This window comes from Lepisma saccharinum, chromosome 24, assembly GCF_977018435.1.
Source record: "Lepisma saccharinum chromosome 24, izLepSacc3.1, whole genome shotgun sequence".
Classification (NCBI taxonomy): Eukaryota; Metazoa; Arthropoda; class Insecta; order Zygentoma; family Lepismatidae; genus Lepisma; species Lepisma saccharinum.
This window is the reverse complement of record NC_139252.1, coordinates 44,901,159-44,922,257: the sequence shown is the minus strand read 5'-3', so window position 1 is coordinate 44,922,257 and position 21,099 is coordinate 44,901,159. Positions and strand designations below refer to the sequence as shown.

The following is a 21,099-nucleotide window of genomic DNA, read 5'->3' as shown; positions in this document are numbered from 1 at the left end:
ACAACAAAAAGTTCAAAATTGGCCATTTTAACTAAGACAAGGAAGACATGGCAATGCCTTCATGTGTCAACTGTGATTTCTGCAGGAGAAAGTGTGGGGCAGGGATGTCGAAGTATACCAATACACTTGTATACAGTTTATAATTTTGAACAATGGTGCAAAATTTTTCTATATCAGACTGTCTTGCACAAGGTTTCTTGGTCTATAAGCTGGTTATTGTATGATTAATTTAGTTCATACAATTTATTACTACTATTAGTTTAATTGTGATGACGAGGTGAGAGAACTTCACTGAAGGGTTCATCTCAGCAGTTACCTGAAATGAGCCTACCTTCATGGTGGAGTGGTTAGCACAGCATGCTATGACGCCAGAGTCCTCGCTTTGAATCTTGGCCTGAACATGGATGCTCTTGTCGCTTCATCAGATCATCACTCATCCTCATCTTTGCAATTAGCCAAATGTGGCAGAAATGCGAAGCAAAATAAACCGAATCGATCAATCAATGTGAAGGGACTGAGTAAAACTATGGAAAAACCCCATTTATGATAAATGGTTATGAGGTTTGGCCCTGCAATTTATCAAATATGAATCTAGGACATTGTATCCGTAGCTGGCATGAAATCCTGGCACAGGAATACCTGAAAGGGGGGGGGGGGTCAGTGGATGCCTCTCTTCATAAGAGGAATTGTTCATAGCATGGAGCAAATACCAAACATTAGCCAGCACACAATTTCAGTGTGGAAGCTACCTAGTTTTCAACAAATTCTGTTTCCTTTGCAGCTACATCAAATCATTTTTTACTATGTACAGGGTGGGAAATAACCTTTTGCTATGGGTCTGCAGGGAAACTGTGTTAACATGGAGTTATTTGAAGCGTGCTGTGTTAAAGTAGGCTTTTCTCTGTGTTCCTTCACGACAAAGCACCTCCTTGCTTCAAGGCAAATGCTACCCAAGACCTTCTTCGGCGAAGTGGCATTGATTTCTTCAGCAGTTCTGAATGGCCGGATGCATCACCGGACCTGAATGCTCTTTGGGGCTATTCTGAAGGATGGAGTTGAGTCCTTGATGATAGTGGAACGCAGACCGGACCGCTATTCCCGGGCAACACTCCTTGCACATCTGGAACAAGTCCTCCGTAACATGGAATGGAATGCACACTTATTTGCGAATCTTCTGAGCTCCTACCCTGATTGTCTTCGTGCTGTGAGAGAAGCAAACGTCAGACATACTAACTTTTAATTTTGTTTTTGTAACCACAATTGTCGTAGCAAACATTTGGTATTACCATAATTTCTTCATTGTTGTTACTTTTTACTGTGGACCCCTAGCAAAAGGTTATTTCCCACCCAGTAGATAAAACAGAAAGCACCAGTGGCGTAGCGTTATAGTACGCCCGTACGCCCGGCGTTCCCAGATTTAAAATTTCAAAAATGCTTAAATGCTGTGATTATAAAGTAAAACGTGACTAATTTCATATATGTTTGACCTTCATGGCATTATAATGGCTATTTTTCGCGATCCGCTTGCAATGCTCCACTCTCAACACTCGTTCTAGCATCTCTTTTCACTGCCTTTCCCGGCCTGACGCCGAGCACGTTCGGCGTACAGGACTCCTATATTCCTTGGTGCCTTTATGGAGGGAAAGCTTCCATTTCTACAGCACATGCGTAAATGGGCTCTCTTACGCTGGCGTACGAGAGGTCTACCGTGATTGGTTCATGTGACCCTTCCTGCCTTCTGAAGCAGACGACAGCAGTAGCATTCCTACCCGGTTCTTCGCTCTCATGCAACTCGTGCTATGTGATGCTACAATACGCAATATTGACTGACGTAACTTTACCAATCTCAAATATACTGCTTCTTAATGGCCACTGCATTGTATAATTTATCGCACGAACAGCGATGTGTATTAGAAACTAAAAGATCAACACAGTTTTTGTCAAATAAGTTGGTGAAGTCCTCGTGATAGAAATTCAGCCTGTGGCTGCTCTACCACTTAACCCGCAAAAATATTATTTTTTTATTGTATTTTTTTGTTATTATCTAACTACTTAATATTGTGTGAATGGAAATGTTTAGCATTCATTTGAAAACTCTTAACATCGAATGGTCTCTGGAGAAAATTATTTTAAAATGTTTATCAGCATTCTCAAGATGTAATAAACAGTAGTCTGAATTACTAATCGGCACTGTTACGTCAGTAGAGTGTACGATATTTGGATCATCCACTCTGCTTTTCACAGTGCGCCAAGACGACAGAGGTCCCTGGTTCGAATCCCGGCGTGAGCACGGTGTTCTTTGTCAGTGTCCCTTCATCAATATCATCACTCATATTCATATTCGCAATTAACCAAAAGTGGTAGAAAAGCGAAGTAAAATAAACCAAATCAATCAGTATAGTGGAACCACAAGGAAAGAAACCTGCGCAGACCCCATAGCGCTGGCGGGTGGGGGAAAAAGACAGGAGGAAGGAGCCTTCAGAGCGGCCAACGTCAGTGTTGCCAGACCTATTGATTTCTCGGGAGAATTCCTTAATAAGCTATTGCTATGGAACCTCCAACGGCCAGCTTAAAAACACGTTTCCTGCTCATCTTACTTGAACATGGAGGGGAGATGTGGAGTGGAACTTCACTCAGCCGTGAAAAGTGCTGTTTGAACTGTGAAATTATGTCAAACGCTACTCACGGGCCTCCCCGATGGCGCAGTGGTATCGTCGTCGCCTTGTAATCAAGGGGTCCCGGGTTCGATACCCGGTGGAGGCACAAGTGGTTCGGATCCCACTTTAAACTGTAGGTCCAGTCCCGATTAGCCTTACTGTGCATAAAGTGGAATCAAAACACCAAATCAAAATCAAATCAAACGCTACTCAATTGTGCTAGGACATTATTTTATTACTTTTACTATATTACTATTTTTAGATGGCTGTATTTTATCCCACCCCAAAACTCTATTTCTATTTTAGTTATTTTACGTCGCTTTTGTGCCTCTACGGGTAAGTACGACAATATGGATGAATGAAATACTGATGAAATGGATGAAGTGACACAAACACAGTGAAATGTACTTGCCTTACGAGGTAGAAACACTGACTTCGTAGCGTGGGCAAATTATGTTATACATGCATGTGTTTGTGGGTGTGGGTGTGTGTGTGTGTATTTCTAGCAGATGGGGAGGATGGGTGGCACCCTAGCATAAGCGTTGCTATCTTGAATTATTGAGGAACACATGCTGTCTAATTCACCAAATATATTTCACATACGTAATGCATTTTCTCATTATGGTGCAGAACGCGTGCCCACCCCTATCGATAGCTGTACACCGAACACCAGCAGAAGACAAATTGATTTGTTATTGTTAGCATTCGACTTGAAAGATTGTGGAAAATCGCGGACAACGAAAGGCGGCACGTTAGCTTCATCTGTGAACACAACTTTCTACCATTTCCTGTCATAAAAAATCTTCGCGATAATAGAGGCATCGCAAACCCCTTGTGTCGGTGCTGAGAAAGGGCAAATTTGAGGGTGTTTTCCACGCACCCTCTAACCGGAAAATGCAGAAGAGATGAAAGATGTTGGTCGGTTCCCTCGGGCAGTTTACTTTCTTTTGTTTGAAACATGTCCACTCCTGAAATGGAGATCTTCGGTTTATTTTCGCCAAGCACAGAGTTCTGGGTTTAGCATCATTGTTACAAAAGTATCTGTGACGTTTACACCGTAAACAATGCACGCCACTCCAGCAGGGGGCTTTTTCTGTGACCCTTTGCTTGGCGACTTTAGTTTATTCACACCCTATCTCGTCTCTGTCTCGTAGGTGTTGTGAACTTGATATAGTTTTAGTTATTAAATGGCTTCCTGCTCGTCTAGTGCATCTGGAAGGCCTTTAAGGGGCCAAGCGCGGGAAATAGTTTATAATGTTGCAAAATATTTACGAGAGCAAAAAATCTCCACAACCTTACGTATAACGTTGTCGTGTCGACCAGTGAAGCGACAGGGATATCTCAGTCGTGTGTGAAGTGTATTTTGGAAGAAGGAAAAAGTGCCATGGTAAGAGGTAAACTTAAATTTTCTACACCAACTGGAAAAAAGACGAGTCACATTAAGAAAATAGTTGTAGACGAATTTACAAAATGTGTTATAAGACGTAAAATACACGAATGTTACGTTGACAAGAAAACAATACCTTCTCTAAACAAACTTAACAAACTTTTGAAAGATGAAAACATTCTTCATTGTGGTAAAGAATATCTCCGAAAATTATTGAAAGGAATGGGATTTAAGTGGAAAAGGTGTCAATCATCACCTAAGATTTTAATCGAAAGACCGGCAAATGTCGCGTGGAGAGCCAGATATTTGAGAGATATCAGGAAACACAGACAGAATAAAAGAAATATAGTTTACCTTGACGAAACTTATATCCATTCAACGCTATCTGTTGCATCTTGCTGGCAGTCCGCAATAGAAATTGGAAATGTAAAAGCGACTGGAAAGGGCCCAAGATTAATTATAGTACATGCAGGTGGGGAACGTGGGTTCGTTGAAAACAGTCTCTTGATTTTTCAATCAAAAAATAAAACTGGAGATTATCATGATGACATGAACTATGATAATCTTGCAAAATGGGTTCAAAACATGCTACTTCCGAATTTGCCTCCCAATTCTGTAGTTGTTCTTGACAATGCAAGTTACCATAATGTGCAGGATAACAAAAAAAACGACCTCATCATCTCTTAAACAAACTATTATGGACTGGCTTAGGCATAACAATGTTGCGTTCCAAGAACCTATAACTAAGGCAGAGCTCATGCTATTAGTTAAGCATGTACCAATAGAACCAACTTACAAGATAAACAAACTGTTCGTTGATGCCGGTCATACAGTTGTGCGTTTGCCACCGTATCATCCGGACTTGTCACCTATCGAACTTGTTTGGGGTGACATAAAAGGTAGAGTCAGTGAGTGCCTATCTGAATCCCTGCAAATTAAACGTCAACTTTGTGAAAAGTTATTTTTAGAATATTCAATGGACAAGTGGAAAAAGTGTTGCGATCATGTAATTAAAATTGAAAATGAGTACTGCAGAAATGACGCTTTAATGGACGACGCTGTTGATGAACTCATTATATCTTTGAACGGGGAATCATCTGATTCGGATTCCAGCAGCTCGGAGTCGGAAACAAGCGATGCAGATATGGTATAAAGGTTATATTAAAGGTACGTAGAATTTATTATGTTATCTTTTAACATCTAAATGTAATCATGAATCTTCAATGAAGATAGTGGAAGACTGACAGCTTTGCAAAGCTTTCCCCACTCTACGCCCCCCCCCCTCATATGCGTGCGCAGACACACTGATTAGGGGAGCAAAAGCTTTGATAAATGTTCAGTCGGTAAAGAAATAACTCATTCTATCTCACTGTTTTATTGTATTGGTGGGTACCAAACGGGCGTAAATAGTGTCAGGTACCATCGAAAATTCCCTTAGTGTAATTTTAGGTGCGTATATGTGTGTGTGTGTGTGTATAATGTGTATATATATATTACATGCAGCAACATAGAGGCAGCATAAATAACGAATAAAGCATGTGAGTGTTAATAACAAGAAATTTGCTAGAGAACGAAGCGGCATAGTTCAATTACAATTAGTTGCTTGGAACTTTCATGGGCTTGAAAATACTTAGTTTTCTATCCTTAATATACTATTCTATACTTAAATATTTAATTTTCTACAAAATTATATAGCCTCATGGACGTCCAGAAGGAAGTGCAAGGATGGTCGCCACCCCCTCCCCTTCTGGAAAATGAATGTTGACACAAAAGTACCCATTATTTCAGACGTATGAGTTGATTTTAGTCACAGTAATTTACATCCATTATTATAATAGGGATGTAGGAACGTGATAATTTCAAACTCAAGTGGTGTTTTCTGAGAGGTCAACATTATTACGGGGTAATATGCCTCGTTCACCCGCCTGATAAATATACATTGTTTCCCCCTCACTGGAAGAAATCTGTGAACGTCCCCTCCCCCCCAGTGCGCACGCCTATGCCGCCCCCAAAGAATGTCCTTCATCCGCTACTATTAGATCATCGGATTTTGTAGCAGATCTTCTGGTTTCCCAAGGAACAATCTCCCGAATTTTTCAAATCTGACCTGGCAACACTGCCCCGAAAACCGATAACGGCAGGGAAGTTGCGCGAACGCTTTGGACGGAAGGTTCTTTTCCTTGTGGTCGAGCTATAGTTGGATCGCCCACAACAATGACGTCTACTGTTGTGCAGAGGTGCTTGTGATTCAGGTAGGTTTTTAATGACTTGCGTCATGCAGAAAGATATAAAAAAAAGGTATAGAACACCAGAGTTCAAAACATCTGTGGCATAGTGAGGCATCTAATTTTCTAGCTAAAACATGAAAACTCAGCTTACTTCAGGCAAATAATACAGTAGAGCGTCGATTATCCGAACGTCGGTCAACCGAACGACCGCTTAACCGAACTGTGTACTCGCTCGCACCTGTTACTCTCCCACCCTACCGTCCATCATCCATGCATATGTAATATGTACATATTTTTGTTTAATAAACTGTACCACATACTATATATTCCTACTAAAGTTGCCTTTGTACGTTACTTTGTAATACCTAAAGAGATGCCTGTTTTTATGAATAAATTTACTGTACAGTACTTCTTTTTGGCAAATAAACATGTACAGTTCGATTATCCGAACAAACCAGTTTTCCGAACACCCATGTCCCCCAATTACTTCGGATAATCGATGCTCTACTGTACCTGTGGCGACTAATACCATAAGTAAATTATTAAGCAAGAAAGGGCCGACTCTTCCTTCGGACTTGGCGTTCCCACCCGAAATGTCCATGCTACGCCACTGGAAAGCACAAACAGCAGTTTTCTGTGGTCCCTCGCTGATGTGATCAACACTTTGCCACCCGGACCACCAAGGGTCCTAGTCATATTTAGTATACATCTACTCACCATATTTGGCCTAAAAAAAAAGAATATATTAATCTAAGCTTTTCTCTTTAGTAGCTGCAAGGGGATGGAAGCAGACTGACTTACAAGTAGAGGATGTAACCCCAAAACACCCATTCTGTCATTGTCCATAACCTACAGTTCTTTCCAAATTCTGTTATCACTAATTACCAAGTTAGCAATTGAAGAATCCGAAGTCAGTTGATTCAATATGTCTGTAAGTTGCGCTGTTGTTTTCTGTAACTGGTCAATTTTTTGATCATATGCCTCCCTCAGCCTCTGAGTTTCAAATTCCTTCTTCCTGCAGAATTCACAGAACTTGTTCCTGAATTCCAGGCAGAGTTTCCTCCATACATCCTCCCAATGATGCTCATTTGAGAGCTCAGTCTGATCTTCAGAAACTTGAGACGTTTCATTTGGTGCTGAAGAGGGATAGCAGGATTCGATATGAGAGGCTTCACTCTCTGAACTTCCAGAGCCCTGGAAAAATAATGGAAATTGGAATTACAAATGAAATATCTTCTAGGTACTAACGTTTGAAAAATACTTCAGTTGTAAGTTCATAAAAAATGTCATAAACCTTCCCTTCTATATATCATGACATTCATGCACACCATCTTAATGACATAGGTTAGGAATAATGTTCCAAGTTACTTTGAACAGCAACTCTACTGATTGGTAGCAAATACAAATTACAAATGCGCCACTAGTTGCTATCCTGCCAAAGAAAAAAATATACAGTGGATGTAGTGGTTAAGGCAGCTGCTTCACAATCATGAGGTCGAAGGATCGAATCCTCCCAACAGCAAGAACTTTTTCAGAAGCTTGTGTTCATTTAGAAGTTGTATAATTTCAATTTACAGATTGTGCTGAAGCTAAAATAACAGTATACAGTGGTTCCCAAGCAAGTGCCAATTTGGTGTAGTGGTTAAGGTAGCTGCTTCACATTCATAACGTTGAAGGATCGAATCCTCCCTTTGGCGAGAACTTTTTCAGAGACATCTGTTCATTTAGAAGCTGTATTATTTCAATTTACAGATTGTGCTGAAGCTAAAATAGCAGAATACAGTGGTTCCCAAGCAAGTGGCAGTTTGGTCTAGTGGTTAAGGCAGCTGCGAATCCTCCCTTCGATGATAACTTTTCAGAGATGTGATTTTAGTGAAATGACAAGTGGCTCCATCTAGTAGCACATGTCTGAACTAATGCCCCCCTTTTTTTTTGCTTCAAAAAATATCTGTTACCTTTGGTAAGCATGTTGCTCCCAATTCCCCAAGTCCCAGACTCTTCCCTTGATTGGCCATTGTCTTTGATTAGGTGATCGGAGATGTGTGTGAAGATGGTTGTGGACTTCTGTGAGCCCCGAAGGCTGCCCGTAGGGTGGTATGGGCTCCGTAGAGCCAGAGATGGAGCTTGCATCGCCCACGGAAAGTGGAGAGGTTGAGAGTGAGTGAGGACTTAGGCAAAGTGAATGGTAGAGAAGAACAGGGGAAATTCAAAACCAATGTTCACCTCCAGGACCTCTGAAACTGGAAGCAACACCCTTACCGATTGAGCTAACAATGGCATTCACTCGATGTTCTTTGGAAATTATATTTCAATCAAGTTTGATCTTCTCGTTGCCTGAAAAAGATCCAATTTTCTTGGAGGAGATTTGAACTAGCGTCCTTTCGGATTCCAATCAGTGCTCTCGCCAACTGAGCTATGGTAGAACACGAACAACATCTGATCAGAAATTGTATTTCTATCTAGTTTGACTTGACTGTTGCCGGAAAAAAATCCAACTCGGGTCCTTTCCGATTCGAATCAGTGCTCTTACCAACTTTTTTCTTATTTTTGAAAGGAGTACCCCTAAGTGGTAGTATCCCCCGTTTTTTCACTTCTTTCCCAAGTTTACATTTCTCAGTTTTCTCAATTTTCAGTTTTTCTCATCAGGACAAAGACAAATATCCATGTCTTATCCGGAACCCCTGGCGTTGCAGCGCACTGTGCTAACCACTCCACCACGGAGGTCGACTACTAACTGAGCTATGGTGGAACACGAACAACCTTTGATCATAAATTGTATTTCTATCAAGTTTGACTTGAATGTTGCCAGAAAAAAATCCAAATTTCTTGAGGATATTTGAACTCGGGTTCTTTCGGATTCCAATCAGTGCTCTTACCAACTGATCTACGGTGGAACACGAAGAACCTTTGATCAGACCTTATAGCTCTAGAACAGTAAGGCAATGTTCATTTGTGTCCATCTCTCCACATTTTCTACACTCATTCGTTGGTAATCTTTTTATATCATATAATCGTAGGTCCAAGTGAAGGAAAGACTATGAAGATTTTGTAGATTTACGAAGATTTTGCAGATTTACGAAGATTTTGCAGTTTTACGAACATAGGAAAAGTTTCTTTCTATTCAGCTAGTCTGCAAGCAAAGTTTTCGTTGGAAGTGTTCATGCAATGTTTTGACATAGTATTTCCGTTCATATCTACAGAAAAATCAACATAACACTTTTCTTGAACAAATACTCGTAAATACAAAGAACCATTTTTTGAATCTAGATAAGTTTTTGAATAATTTTGATCTTGTTTTCTTCTACTACAGAATCAACAAGGTGGTAACGGAAGTGTAAGCTTTAGGATTCTAAACACAGTGGGCAGTGATAGAGGGATATGGCATGGGTTGGTGACTTGTTGTATACCTAAGATAATATTCTTCTCCGCTCTTGATCGACATAGCAACAGCTTTACGACCTACAACTAAGAAAGCCATTTCTTGAACCTGAAATGTACTGCACATTATATAGGAGATATAATTGTTTGTTGCTTTTCTCCATCAAAAACCAGGGTGCACATTACACATGCATGCGTATTATACACACGCAAATATGGTACAGCTGAAAATAGTACTTCGTATCACCTGAGAGGCATCCATAGGAGGAAGAACTCCAGCACAAGGTGGACCATTGAAGGGAAAATACAGTACACCCTTCTGTAGCTGGATCTCTAGCTGTGACATGTACACATTACGTATCTTTCTGTCTGGATATGATGATAACTTCTCAATCCACATATAACAACTGGATGCATCTGTTGGAGACATATTCATATTAGTAGGCAACATTTAAATTCAGCTTATGTGATTCAAGAAAAATTCGTATCAGTAAGGGAAGGAACTACCATTTCAACATTGGCTTCAGGAAATGGTAGCAAAAATCACAGGTCTGTCGTAGGTTCGATTCCCGCCGCCAGCAAGAGAAATTTCACCTGAAGATGAGAGAAGAGGTGCTCTTTCGAAACGTAGTATTAGAATGAGTATAGTTTAAACCACTAGACAATGGACAATGTCCAATTAACATAACAGGGCTCTTAGCAGTGGCGCAGGAACGGGGGGGGGGTACAGGGGTACATTGTACCCCCTCAAATTTTTGAAGGGGGGTACTATACCCCCCTAAATCCGAAAATCCCGTTGTACCCCTTGTACCCCCCTTAGATAATTTGACAGACGCAAGGTGCTACTGTTAAAGGAACATATTTTAAATTCGCTCAATAAAAAAGGTTTAGGTATATTGTTTATAACTTACAAGCATTATCTAATTTATCTTACTTAGCTACCACAGAAATTCAAACCATTGTAAGCTTATTCTACTTCACTGTCCTTGCTACTATGTAGTTAGTTCATTGACCTGTGTTCTTGGAAACCTCTTTAAGGAGATGAAAATTGTGTAAATTTCTGTGAAACAGTTTACTCTCAGAAAATCACGCTCCAGATGAATGCTCCTTTGCGTAAGATAGGGGGGTTACACTTTTCTAAAGAAATGGTCGCGTCGATTCAAAGATAATATATAAATCTTCATCAGAAGAGTATATGACTGACCTTTTCTTTTGAATTTTTCAAATGGAATTTTCCGAAACGAAATAGTTACAGAAATGAGACGAGACATTGGGGGGTACAATGTATTCCTGTACTTCATAACTTTGTAAGAGGGAAAACTATACTTAAACATATATATTAAGAGATTTTTGAATATAGAGATGATACTGAGACAAGAAAAGTCTGTGTTTCCTCTCAAATTTCGAAACGAGACTGAAATAAATCTCTGCAAAATCAAAGCGAGGCCATACTTGATGTCCGAGATGATCTCGTTCGAAACTCTGGTATCATAAAGCAGAAAAACGTTATTAAGAAAACTTTTGCTTTAATGACATATACGTTGTGAAACTTTGAGTGGTGACACAATGTACGTGTTGCTTATACTAAACATTTCGTGGGTCAGGACGAGATATCTCGCCTTGTAATTGAAGGATCCAACATGCACTGAGCTTTGGATTCCACTTTAAACTGCAGATTCAGTCCCGTTTAGCCCATGAAGTGGATAAAAAGTACATAGAATAAGTTTTAACAACTTCTAAATGTATATGCATTTAATACTGCTAAATACGAAAAGAAACCTTGGCCGGCTCTTCAAATTATCCACCGTAGATTGAAAAGAGAAATAAAACAACTTTCGAGCGTTTGGCTTTTCCTTGCTTGCTCTGAGATCTGAAGGATTTCGGTTTTGTATATATAATGATAGTATTTTCAGTGTTTGAAGAACGTCGTTAGGCACACATAATTATGTTACAAATAAATACTTTGTCAAATGTTTTACAAACATTCCAAACTTAGACCTCTTACGAGTTGATCGGGAACCATCTCAACTCAATATTTTTTTTAAAAAAAATACAACACCCTATAGATGTCTGGGGAAATACCGAATACATGGCTTCTAAAAGGCATTGGATGTGGTACACATCTGCCATAAATTATTTAAATATAGTTTTATGCTTAGCTATGGGACATTAAAATTAAAATGAACTGAACTGATGTGGACTCTCATAAGTATGATATATTCAATAATATGGTTTCTATATCCAGTTGGTGAGAGACGATTATTCCTGGTTGGGATGGCTGAAGATAGAGGAGAGGGGGGAATCCTCCACAGCTCCTTTAATCTCACACTGCATTAAAATCAATAGCTGTATCTTTGTTCGCAATTTTCACATTTCGAACTCCTGATATTCCGTTTCGTTAAATTCAAAACGAGCCCATGAACAAGGACCAGAGCTTTATATTTTTCAGGATTGTTATCCGGTTAAAATCTGTTTTTAAAATGACAATAAATACTAAGGAAAACAAAGAAATAAAAATTATCTATGCCAATTTTTAATTTTAAAAAAACAGGAAATTCGTGTGCTCTTCTAAAATGGAATATTTCCGATGCCTTCACATTATACCTATAGGTAGTACTATATGCATAGTATATATATATATATATATATATATATATATATATATATATATATATGCGCGCATGTGTACTTTTATATATATATATATATGGGAGGCTGAATTTTGTACCCCCCAAATGAAAAACATTCCTGCGCCACTGGCTCTTAGCAATCAATTTTTGTTACTGGTCTCTGCAGAGTGTGCTCATAGCTGAAAGCATTTGTAGGTTGGAATCAACAAACGACCTATCAAATGCCCAGAAACTATTGCAGATATATGGATATCATTTCGTGGACTACAAGAGATGCCCGGTTTTAGCATAATCATCTGTCTACCAATGGAATTAAACATTTGGCAGTAACAATCAACATTATCCATAGCCAAATATCATTCAATTTGATTTGATTTTATTTTTATTATTTATCATCACTTTTTTGCCACTTTTGGCTAATCACGATGATAAGAATGAGTGATGACATGATAAAATTGATGAAGGGACACTCACAAAGAACACCCGTACCCAGGCCGGGATTCGATCCTGGAAGCCTTGGCATGGTACTGTGCTATCCACTCCACTGAAGGTATGCTAATAGCAGGCGCGGCTCGTGCATTATTTACCCGGGGGTTCACTGAAGTCATGTGACATATATTCAGTTTCCGCAAAATAGACTTCCTTCGCCTAACAAAAGGATGGGGGAAGGGCTTAAAAGATTTGTCCAGAATTTTTTTTACCTGGGAGTATAAGGTTTTGTATTAGGGGTGTGCGAATAAATTTAGGGCTGAAACTACAATAAATTGTGCCTTTATGAAAAAAGTTGAGTTTTCTTGGAATGTCATGGACGTCCTCAAGTAGGGGCAGGTAATATATTTTTTTCCCCAGGAGGAGCAAAAAACACTCTTTCAGTCTGAAGTTGCTGCAACGCTTTTATAATAATTACCAAAAATTACTGTGACTGAAATTAAATTATATGCGTGTAATATATAATTTTTGGTTTACTTTCGATTTCCATGGGGGGCGGCCCCCTTTTCCCCTTCCGGGCGTCCACGCCGACTAATCAGAACTGGTCCTACATTTATTAAAGGAAAATGGCAACTAATGGCATGTGCATTATAGAAATCAAACCTGAGACCCTTTTCATTGATACGCGACAGCTTTGTTCAAATTTGGGGCTGGTCGACCAGCACACGCTTTTTTTCAGTGGACAAGGAAGTTTGTTTAAGTTAATTATGTGCATTTCTATCGGTCATTTCTTACCTGCGCGGACAGCAACGCCTACAATGCATCAAATGACATAACCTAGGTAAAGTCCATCCCTCGCTTCACTCGCAGCATCACTTAATACTTTCCAACAAGTATCCAAGCACTTCAAAAACTAACAAACTTGAGACGATAGACACCGAGCGACAACGAGTCACGTCTTCGCGCCATTCTTTCTCTTTCGCGAACCCGAAGTGTTTCCACCTTTAAGGAAAAACCTCTGAATGCATGCACGAGCTATTTTGGTAATGTATCTCCTTTATTTTAATTCATCGCATCTAATTCCAGCTTTTATTTGTTTCCACTCATCCATCTCTGCCACAATCTTGCATTTATTCCAAGAAGTTCGGTGCAAAAATGATACAAAGAGAATATTGAATATGTAATGTGTGCGCTTCAAACTTGAACCGCACACAGCAACACTGGAAGGGAGGAAGCAGCGAGATCGGAGCCTTGTCCCGCGCCTTCTGCGAGAGAACGAACTGCGCATGACCGTTGGGTGTCGACATAGGTTCTGCAATCTCATCTTCCATGTATTTTGTCCTATACCCTCCTCGAGCTTCTGCTCCCGCGCGAAGCTTTCACAATGGCAAGAGCTGTCCTGTGGGGGTTCAACTGAGGGTCTGTATCAGGGCGGCCGATTCGCGGTTTCTTCTTCTCAGCAAAAGAGTTCGCCGTATTACGGGCACAAATACATGACTTATTGTGTAGAATTTTTAGCGAAATAATGTGGAAATGTAAAGACATTGTTTATTGTTCATTCTCAAGATGATTATCGTTAGGGTTACCAGACGTCCGGATTTTCCCGGACATGTCCTACATTTTAGCCTTATGTCCGGCGTCCGGGAGGAATTTGAAAAATATCATAAATGTCCTACATTTTGAGCGTAACATAATATTAATTAGGAAAATACGTAACAGAAAAAAGTCATGCAAGTTACATGTCTATGGACTGCGCTTCCAAACTCAATAGTGAAATTTATTTTGAATCAGTCATTGCACAAAAATAATAAAGTTTGTCCTGCTATTAAACAAACGGAAAAACGGAAGCAATTAATGAACAAAGTCTTGAGACCACTTTCTGATAACCTCATTGTTCAATGCCTGAGCAGAATTTCTTGCCTTAGGGTTTATACTGATGGAATAAGGTGTTGCCCATTCTTATTCAATATTCAATATAATTTGATTGTAAGCAGGGGTATAGAGAACAAAGTCAGGGTGTCTGCCAGTCAAGAAAGTCATGGAAGTCAAGAAAAAGTAAAAAATCAACAAGTAGGTCAAGAAGTCACTAAAAAGGCAATAAATTAATCTTGTGGTCAAGAATTTTTGCTATTGATTGGTTGATTTAGTTTTTTTACTTCACCTTTTTCTGTCCCATTGGCTAATCGCGAAGATGAGGATGGATGATGGTAAGGTAAGATGGATGAATGGATATTCATAAACATATGGACAACTGACACAAACCCCTCATACGATTATATTGGCTGAGAGTCCAGACGCCAAAGCCTCCCTTGTCTGCCAAACACAGTTCAGGAATACGAAATAGCAGATCTAATCCTCTTCTTAAATTCAGCTTCAGTTTTCATCTTAACTGGCCCTTTGGTAGGGATTTTCATTAAATAAATATTTATTTTCTTAATTACTAATTTCCAACTTTACCTAAGTAGGATCTAGAAAAGTCCAGAAAAAGTCAAGATTTCTGGATGTATTATTTTGGTAGACACCCTGTTATTGAACTAGAACTACCCAAGATGAAACCATTTTAAATTACAGTAATTGCTGAATATTTGTTTGCCGTTACAGGTCATAATTCAAATGTTGAGAGAGTACTTTCATTACAACAGACTCACGAGAGAATTATTTTTTCATAAAATCTGTAAAATGTTTGGTATTGTTCCTTATAATTTCAACGAGTTAGACAAACCTGAAATTTTGATAAAAATTGTCTTCTCTGAGAAGTACCACTTAAATCAAGTAGTAAGAGGTGCATTGGTTAGTATGATTGCAAGTTTTGAAATTTTGCATTTAAACATTCGCTGGGAAATATTTTTAAAAAAACTGAAAAGTGTCATTTTTCAACTACTTCCTAACGTGTTCTATAGAAATATGTATTATTTATTGAGAATGTGTTGCGTCCTACATTTTGACTTAATGTCCTACATTTTGGGACAGCATGTCCTACATTTCCCTTACAGTGATCTGGTAACCCTAATTATCGTATATTACTGGGGGTTCACTGATCCTGTGCGCTATAGGGCCAACCGCGTCTGTAATAGCCACATATCAGGAACAAATGAAGGTAGAAATATGAAACTTGGTAGATTGAAAAATCAGTGCAGAGGTTTGTGCAAGACTTTCAAGAGTATGTACATGAAGTTAGTTTGAAGTATATTTTATGTTCAGATCAGTGCTTATTTTACGTTGCTCCTTGTTGCATATGTGTAAACAAATGTTATAGGCTACATTAAAGATGTGTACATGTTATATGTACAAATAGAATTATATTCGTTATGCATTTTCTGTCTTTCAGAAATACAGTTTGTGTGCTTGTGTTCTGTTATTAGCTAATGTGAAATTGAACGTGTTGAAAAAATATTTCAAGTCGTTTGTTCCAACACAAATGCTTCACAGGGTTACCAGACGTCCGGATTTTCCCGGACATGTCCTACATTTTAGCCTTATGTCCGGCGTCCGGGAGGAATTTGAAAAATATCATAAATGTCCTACATTTTGAGCGTTACATAATATTAATTAGGAAAATACGCGACAGAAAAAAGTCATGCAAATTACAAGTCTATGGACTGCGCTTCCAAACTCAATAGTGAAATTTATTTTGATTCAGTCATTGCACAAAAAGAATAAAGTTTATCCTGCTATTAAACAAACGGGAAAATGGAAGCAATTAATGAACAAAGTTTTGGGACCACTTTCTGATAACGTCACTGTTCAATGCCTGAGCAGAATTTCTTGCCTTAGGGTTTATACTGATTAAACAAGGTGTTGCCCATTCTTATTCAATATTGAATATAATTTGATTGTAAAGCAGGCGCATAGAGAACATCGTTATTCAGGGTATCTGCCAATCAAGAAAGTCATGGAAGTCAAGAAAAAGTAAAGAAATCAACAAGTAGGTCAAAAAGTCAATAAAAAGGCAACAAATCATTCTTGTGGTCAAAAATTTTGCTATTGATTGGTTGATTTAGTTTATTTTACTTAACTTTTTTCTGTCCCATTCGCTAATCGCGAAGATGATGATGAATAATAAGATAAGATGGATGAATGGATAGTCATAAACATATAGGGACAACCGACACAAACCCCACATAAGATTATACTGGCTGTGAGTCCAGACGCCAAAGCCTCGCTTATCTGTCAAACACAGTTCAGGATGCATTAATACGAAATAGCAGATGTCATTCTCTTCTTAAATTCAGCTTCAGTTTTCATCTTAACTGGCCCCTTGGTTGGGATTTTCATTAAATAAATATTTAATTTCTTAATTACTAATTTCCAACTTTACCTAAGTAAGATCTAGAAAAGTCCAGAAAAGTCAAGATTTCTGGATGTATTATTTTGGTAGACACCCTGTTATTGAACTAAAAACTACCTAAGATGAAACCATTTTAAATTACGGTAACTGCTGAATATTTGTTTGCCATTACAGGTCATAATTCAAATGTTGAGAGAGTACTTTCATTACCATCAGCACAACAGACTCACGAGAGAATTATTTTTTCATAAAGGCTGTAAAATGTTTGGTATTGGTCCCTAAAATTTCAACGAGTTTGATAAAAATTGTCTCCTCTGAGAAGTACCACTTAAATCAAGTAGTAAGAGGTGCATTGATTAGTATGATTGCAAGTTTTGAAATTTCGCATTTAAACATTCGTTGTGAAATATTTTTTTAAAAATTGAAATGTGTCATTTTTCAACTACTTCCTAACGTGTTCTACAGAAATATGTATTATTTATTGAGAATGTGTTGCGTCCTACATTTTGACTTAATGTCCTATATTTTGGGACAGCATGTCCTACATTTCCCTTACAGCGATCTGGTAACCCTAATGCTTCAGCACATACTTCTACCCCCTTTTTGCATAATTTACGAGGATAATAACATCTATGATACTACTACTACTACTTCAATACTACTAATAATAATGCCATTACTATTATTATTATTATTATGTTTGCCCTGGTACTTGCCCCCCCTCCCCTCCAGACAATAATACATGGTTGTGCCTCTGAGAGGTTTTTCTTTCCCAACCGAACTTTCATAAAGGTTTTTTGCTCCCCCTAATGTGAGAATCTGCGCATGCCTATGTATGATATTCAAATATTTATAGCGAATAATGAAGGATGATTATTTTATTTTACCTTGTGATCTTTGTAGGCCACCAACAGAATGTGATATAGCTGATAGACTAATCGTAAATTGATGATCAAGCTGGGCTGATGTTATTAACTTCTTCTGCATCATCATGGTCATGATTCTCTCTTGCAAACAACCTAGAAGGAAAGATAACATCAGAATTACCAATTTTTCACTATTATTATATGAGACATTTTATCAAAACTAAAAATAGGAAAACATAATAAGGTCTATATTGATTAAATTTCGATCTGTGCTATCTGTATACTTCATTTATTTCATGATTATACGCGTATTTCAGGAGGGGCACTTGAAGCTTTAAATTTCACTACCCTCATAAATGATGATAATCATTCCCATTTTCATGACTAGCAGTGGTAAGGCAGTGTGTATATATGTCTGTATGTGTGTGTGTGCCCAGTGTTTTTTTTTGCTTGCAAGAAAGATTCCGGAACTCTTCAATTTGGTTTATTATTTTTACCTTGCTCATTTCAAGAATTACTCAAAATATTTTGCTGTATGTTAGTAAATAACGTTACAATAAGATATCATTAGTTTTGTTCTCACCTTCAGAAAGGTGCCAGTACAGTGCACATTACATACTGTCACCAATGTGTGAGTGTGTATTCAAAGTTTCCTTTTATTTTACAGCAAGATTGTGTGAAGAATTGTATGTTTGTATTCTGATGTAGTCTTGATTGTTTTAAAAACAAAACTCTGGTAAATTGATGCATATAATTGGAGTGGAATGCTCAGTCATTAACATTAATCTATTTGGTCGAGGAATTAATTCGTGCGGTTGTTACGCACACATTGAAGCTGTAGTTCAAACACAAAATACATAAATACCTTAAGAAAAATATTGTCCATCGCGAGCCACCACTTTCGCCCATCTGTCAGGCAAGTTACGGATTCCGTGGCAAAAGAAGTCCTCATCCTTTGAAGCGATCCAGTCAGAGACCCATTTTTCGATATCTTCTGAAGAAGTGAACCGCTGTCCAATCAAATCGTTATTCATGCAATCGAACAAGTAGTAGTCCGAAGGAGCAACATCTGGTGAATACGGCGGGTGGGGTAAAACTTCCCATCCGACATTTTCTAAATAGGTTTTGACCGGTTTTGCGACATGTGGGCGAGTGTTATCATGTTGAAAAATAAGTTTATCATGTCTGTTCTCCCATTCTGGTCGTTTCCTGGCCAGAGCTTGCTTCAAATGCATTAATTGTCATCGATAACGTTCTCCATTAATAGTTTCAACCGGTTACAGCAGCTCATAGTACACCACACCTTTCATATCCCACCATATGCACAGCATAACCTTTGCACAGTGAATATCTCGTTTCGGTTGTGATGGACCTGGTTCACCTGGCTTCACCCACGCCTTTTTTCGTTTCGGGTTCTCATAATGGATCCACTTCTCATCGCCAGTAACAATGCGATGCAAAAACCCCTTTCTTTTCTGTCTTTGAAGCAGCAATTCGCAAATGGTTTTTCGTCTTTCAACGTCTCTGTCTTTCAATTCATGTGGAACCCAATGTGACATCTTTTGAATCATTCCCATGGCTTTGAGGCATTTTGAAACTGTTGTTTGATCAACGCCTAATGCTTATGCAAGTTCTTCCTGCGTTTGACACGAATCCTGATCGAGCAATGCTCTCAATTCTTCGTCTTCAAATTTTTTTGGCTGTCCAAGTCGCTCTTGGTCTTCCAGGCCGAAATCACCACTTCTAAACAGTGCAAACCACTTCTGACACGTTCGCTCAGCTAGCGCATGGTCACCATACACTTCCACCAAAATACGATGACTTTCAGTAGCACTTTTCTGCATGTTAAAGTAATGAAGCAGAACACCCCGCAAAAAACACTTTATCTGGCACGAACTGCGCCATGTTCAGTTGACTACAAAATGCTGTTGTTGACGCGTCAATCAACTGCCCTATACTACGAACGATGTGCGCTGACAGGAGTTTTCAACGCATGTGTGGATACACGGAACTGTGGGACGATACGCTCGTTACGCCATTTCTTGTCCAGGTGCACGAATTAATTCCTAGACCAAATATACTTTGAACAACTTCTAATTGTTACAATTTTTAAGCATCGATACTGGTGGGAATCATCATAAGTATTTGCATCATTATGGGTGTCAGTTGAAAGTGACATCAGCTCAACCCTGACCAAAATCATAGAAGACTGTACAGAAGGCAACAAGAAAGTGTTGTATGGATCATATGGTGTACGTTTTAGAAGTGATATCAGGCAGGGCCAAGTGTGTCCATGGCGACCAGCCTATAGCAACATTGTTCAGTTACGAAACTGCGATGTGCAAGTTAAATGCTGTGTTCTGTATTTTTCTTGCACACAAGAAGCTTTCATAAATCTCTCCACTCTAAGGTTTATCATAAGATAGGGCAAGACACATAGGCATGCGGAAAGGGGGAAATTCCCTCCCCCCCATAATCACAGACGTTCACAGATTTTTCCACAAAGGGACAAGCAAGGTATTTTTCCATGGGGCAAATTACCCTGATAATAGTGCTGCCCCCTCAAAATACACCACTTGAATTTGAAATTATCGCATTACTGTGTCCCCCCCATTACATAATTAATGTAAATTGTTATGACTGAAATCAAATTATATGTGTGAAATATATAATATTAGGTTGACATTCGTTTTCGAAGTGGGAGGTGTGGTCATCCTTGCCTCCCTTCCTTCCAGACATTCCATGCCCCTACATTATTATACTTTCACCTAGAAATTTAGTGTAGAGGAATCTTATCGCTGTTATTAAACGATATTACAGGAGACAATGAAGTATTTTCATTTTCAAGCTGATGAAAGTTCATAGCAACTACGGGGGAAGAGGATGCAGTGGTGCAACCACAAAGGGGCAGAGGGGCATTGAATTTTCCCAATCTTGGACGGAAATCAATTCTAGGGGGGGGGGGCAAACATTGAAGTAAAAGAAAGCAAGACTAGCAGAATCTAAGAGTAGCAGGACGAAAGGATACTGAAGATGGAATTAGTTTTCACGTCTTTCTTGCATTATTTCTTCCAGACGTCCAGGAGCACCTGGAAGGGGCACAGAGGGACAATTTCCATTTCGACTTCAAGCTTTATACAAATAAAAATGCATTCCTAAAATTGTCTTGCTTGCTTCGCTCGCTTCTGTTACAGTCTTGTCAAGTACATAGCCGTAGCTATGGGGCAGTGGGAGTT

At 38.9% G+C, this 21,099-nt stretch overlaps 1 protein-coding gene across 1 annotated transcript in view; it reads right to left on the bottom strand.

The window, feature by feature from the left end:
* Positions 1–18,019, bottom strand: part of LOC145978171 (uncharacterized) — a 38,474-nt gene extending 20,455 nt beyond the window's left edge. The window contains exons 1-3 of the mRNA XM_083110611.1: positions 17,885–18,019; positions 9,898–10,067; positions 7,158–7,466 (exon numbers count right to left, since the gene is read on the bottom strand). Coding sequence (XP_082966737.1) covers positions 7,158–7,466; positions 9,898–10,067; positions 17,885–17,996 — 591 coding nt within the window. The 5' untranslated portion in view covers positions 17,997–18,019. The remainder of the gene's footprint in view (positions 1–7,157; positions 7,467–9,897; positions 10,068–17,884) is intronic.
* Between the last annotated feature and the right edge of the window lie 3,080 nt (positions 18,020–21,099).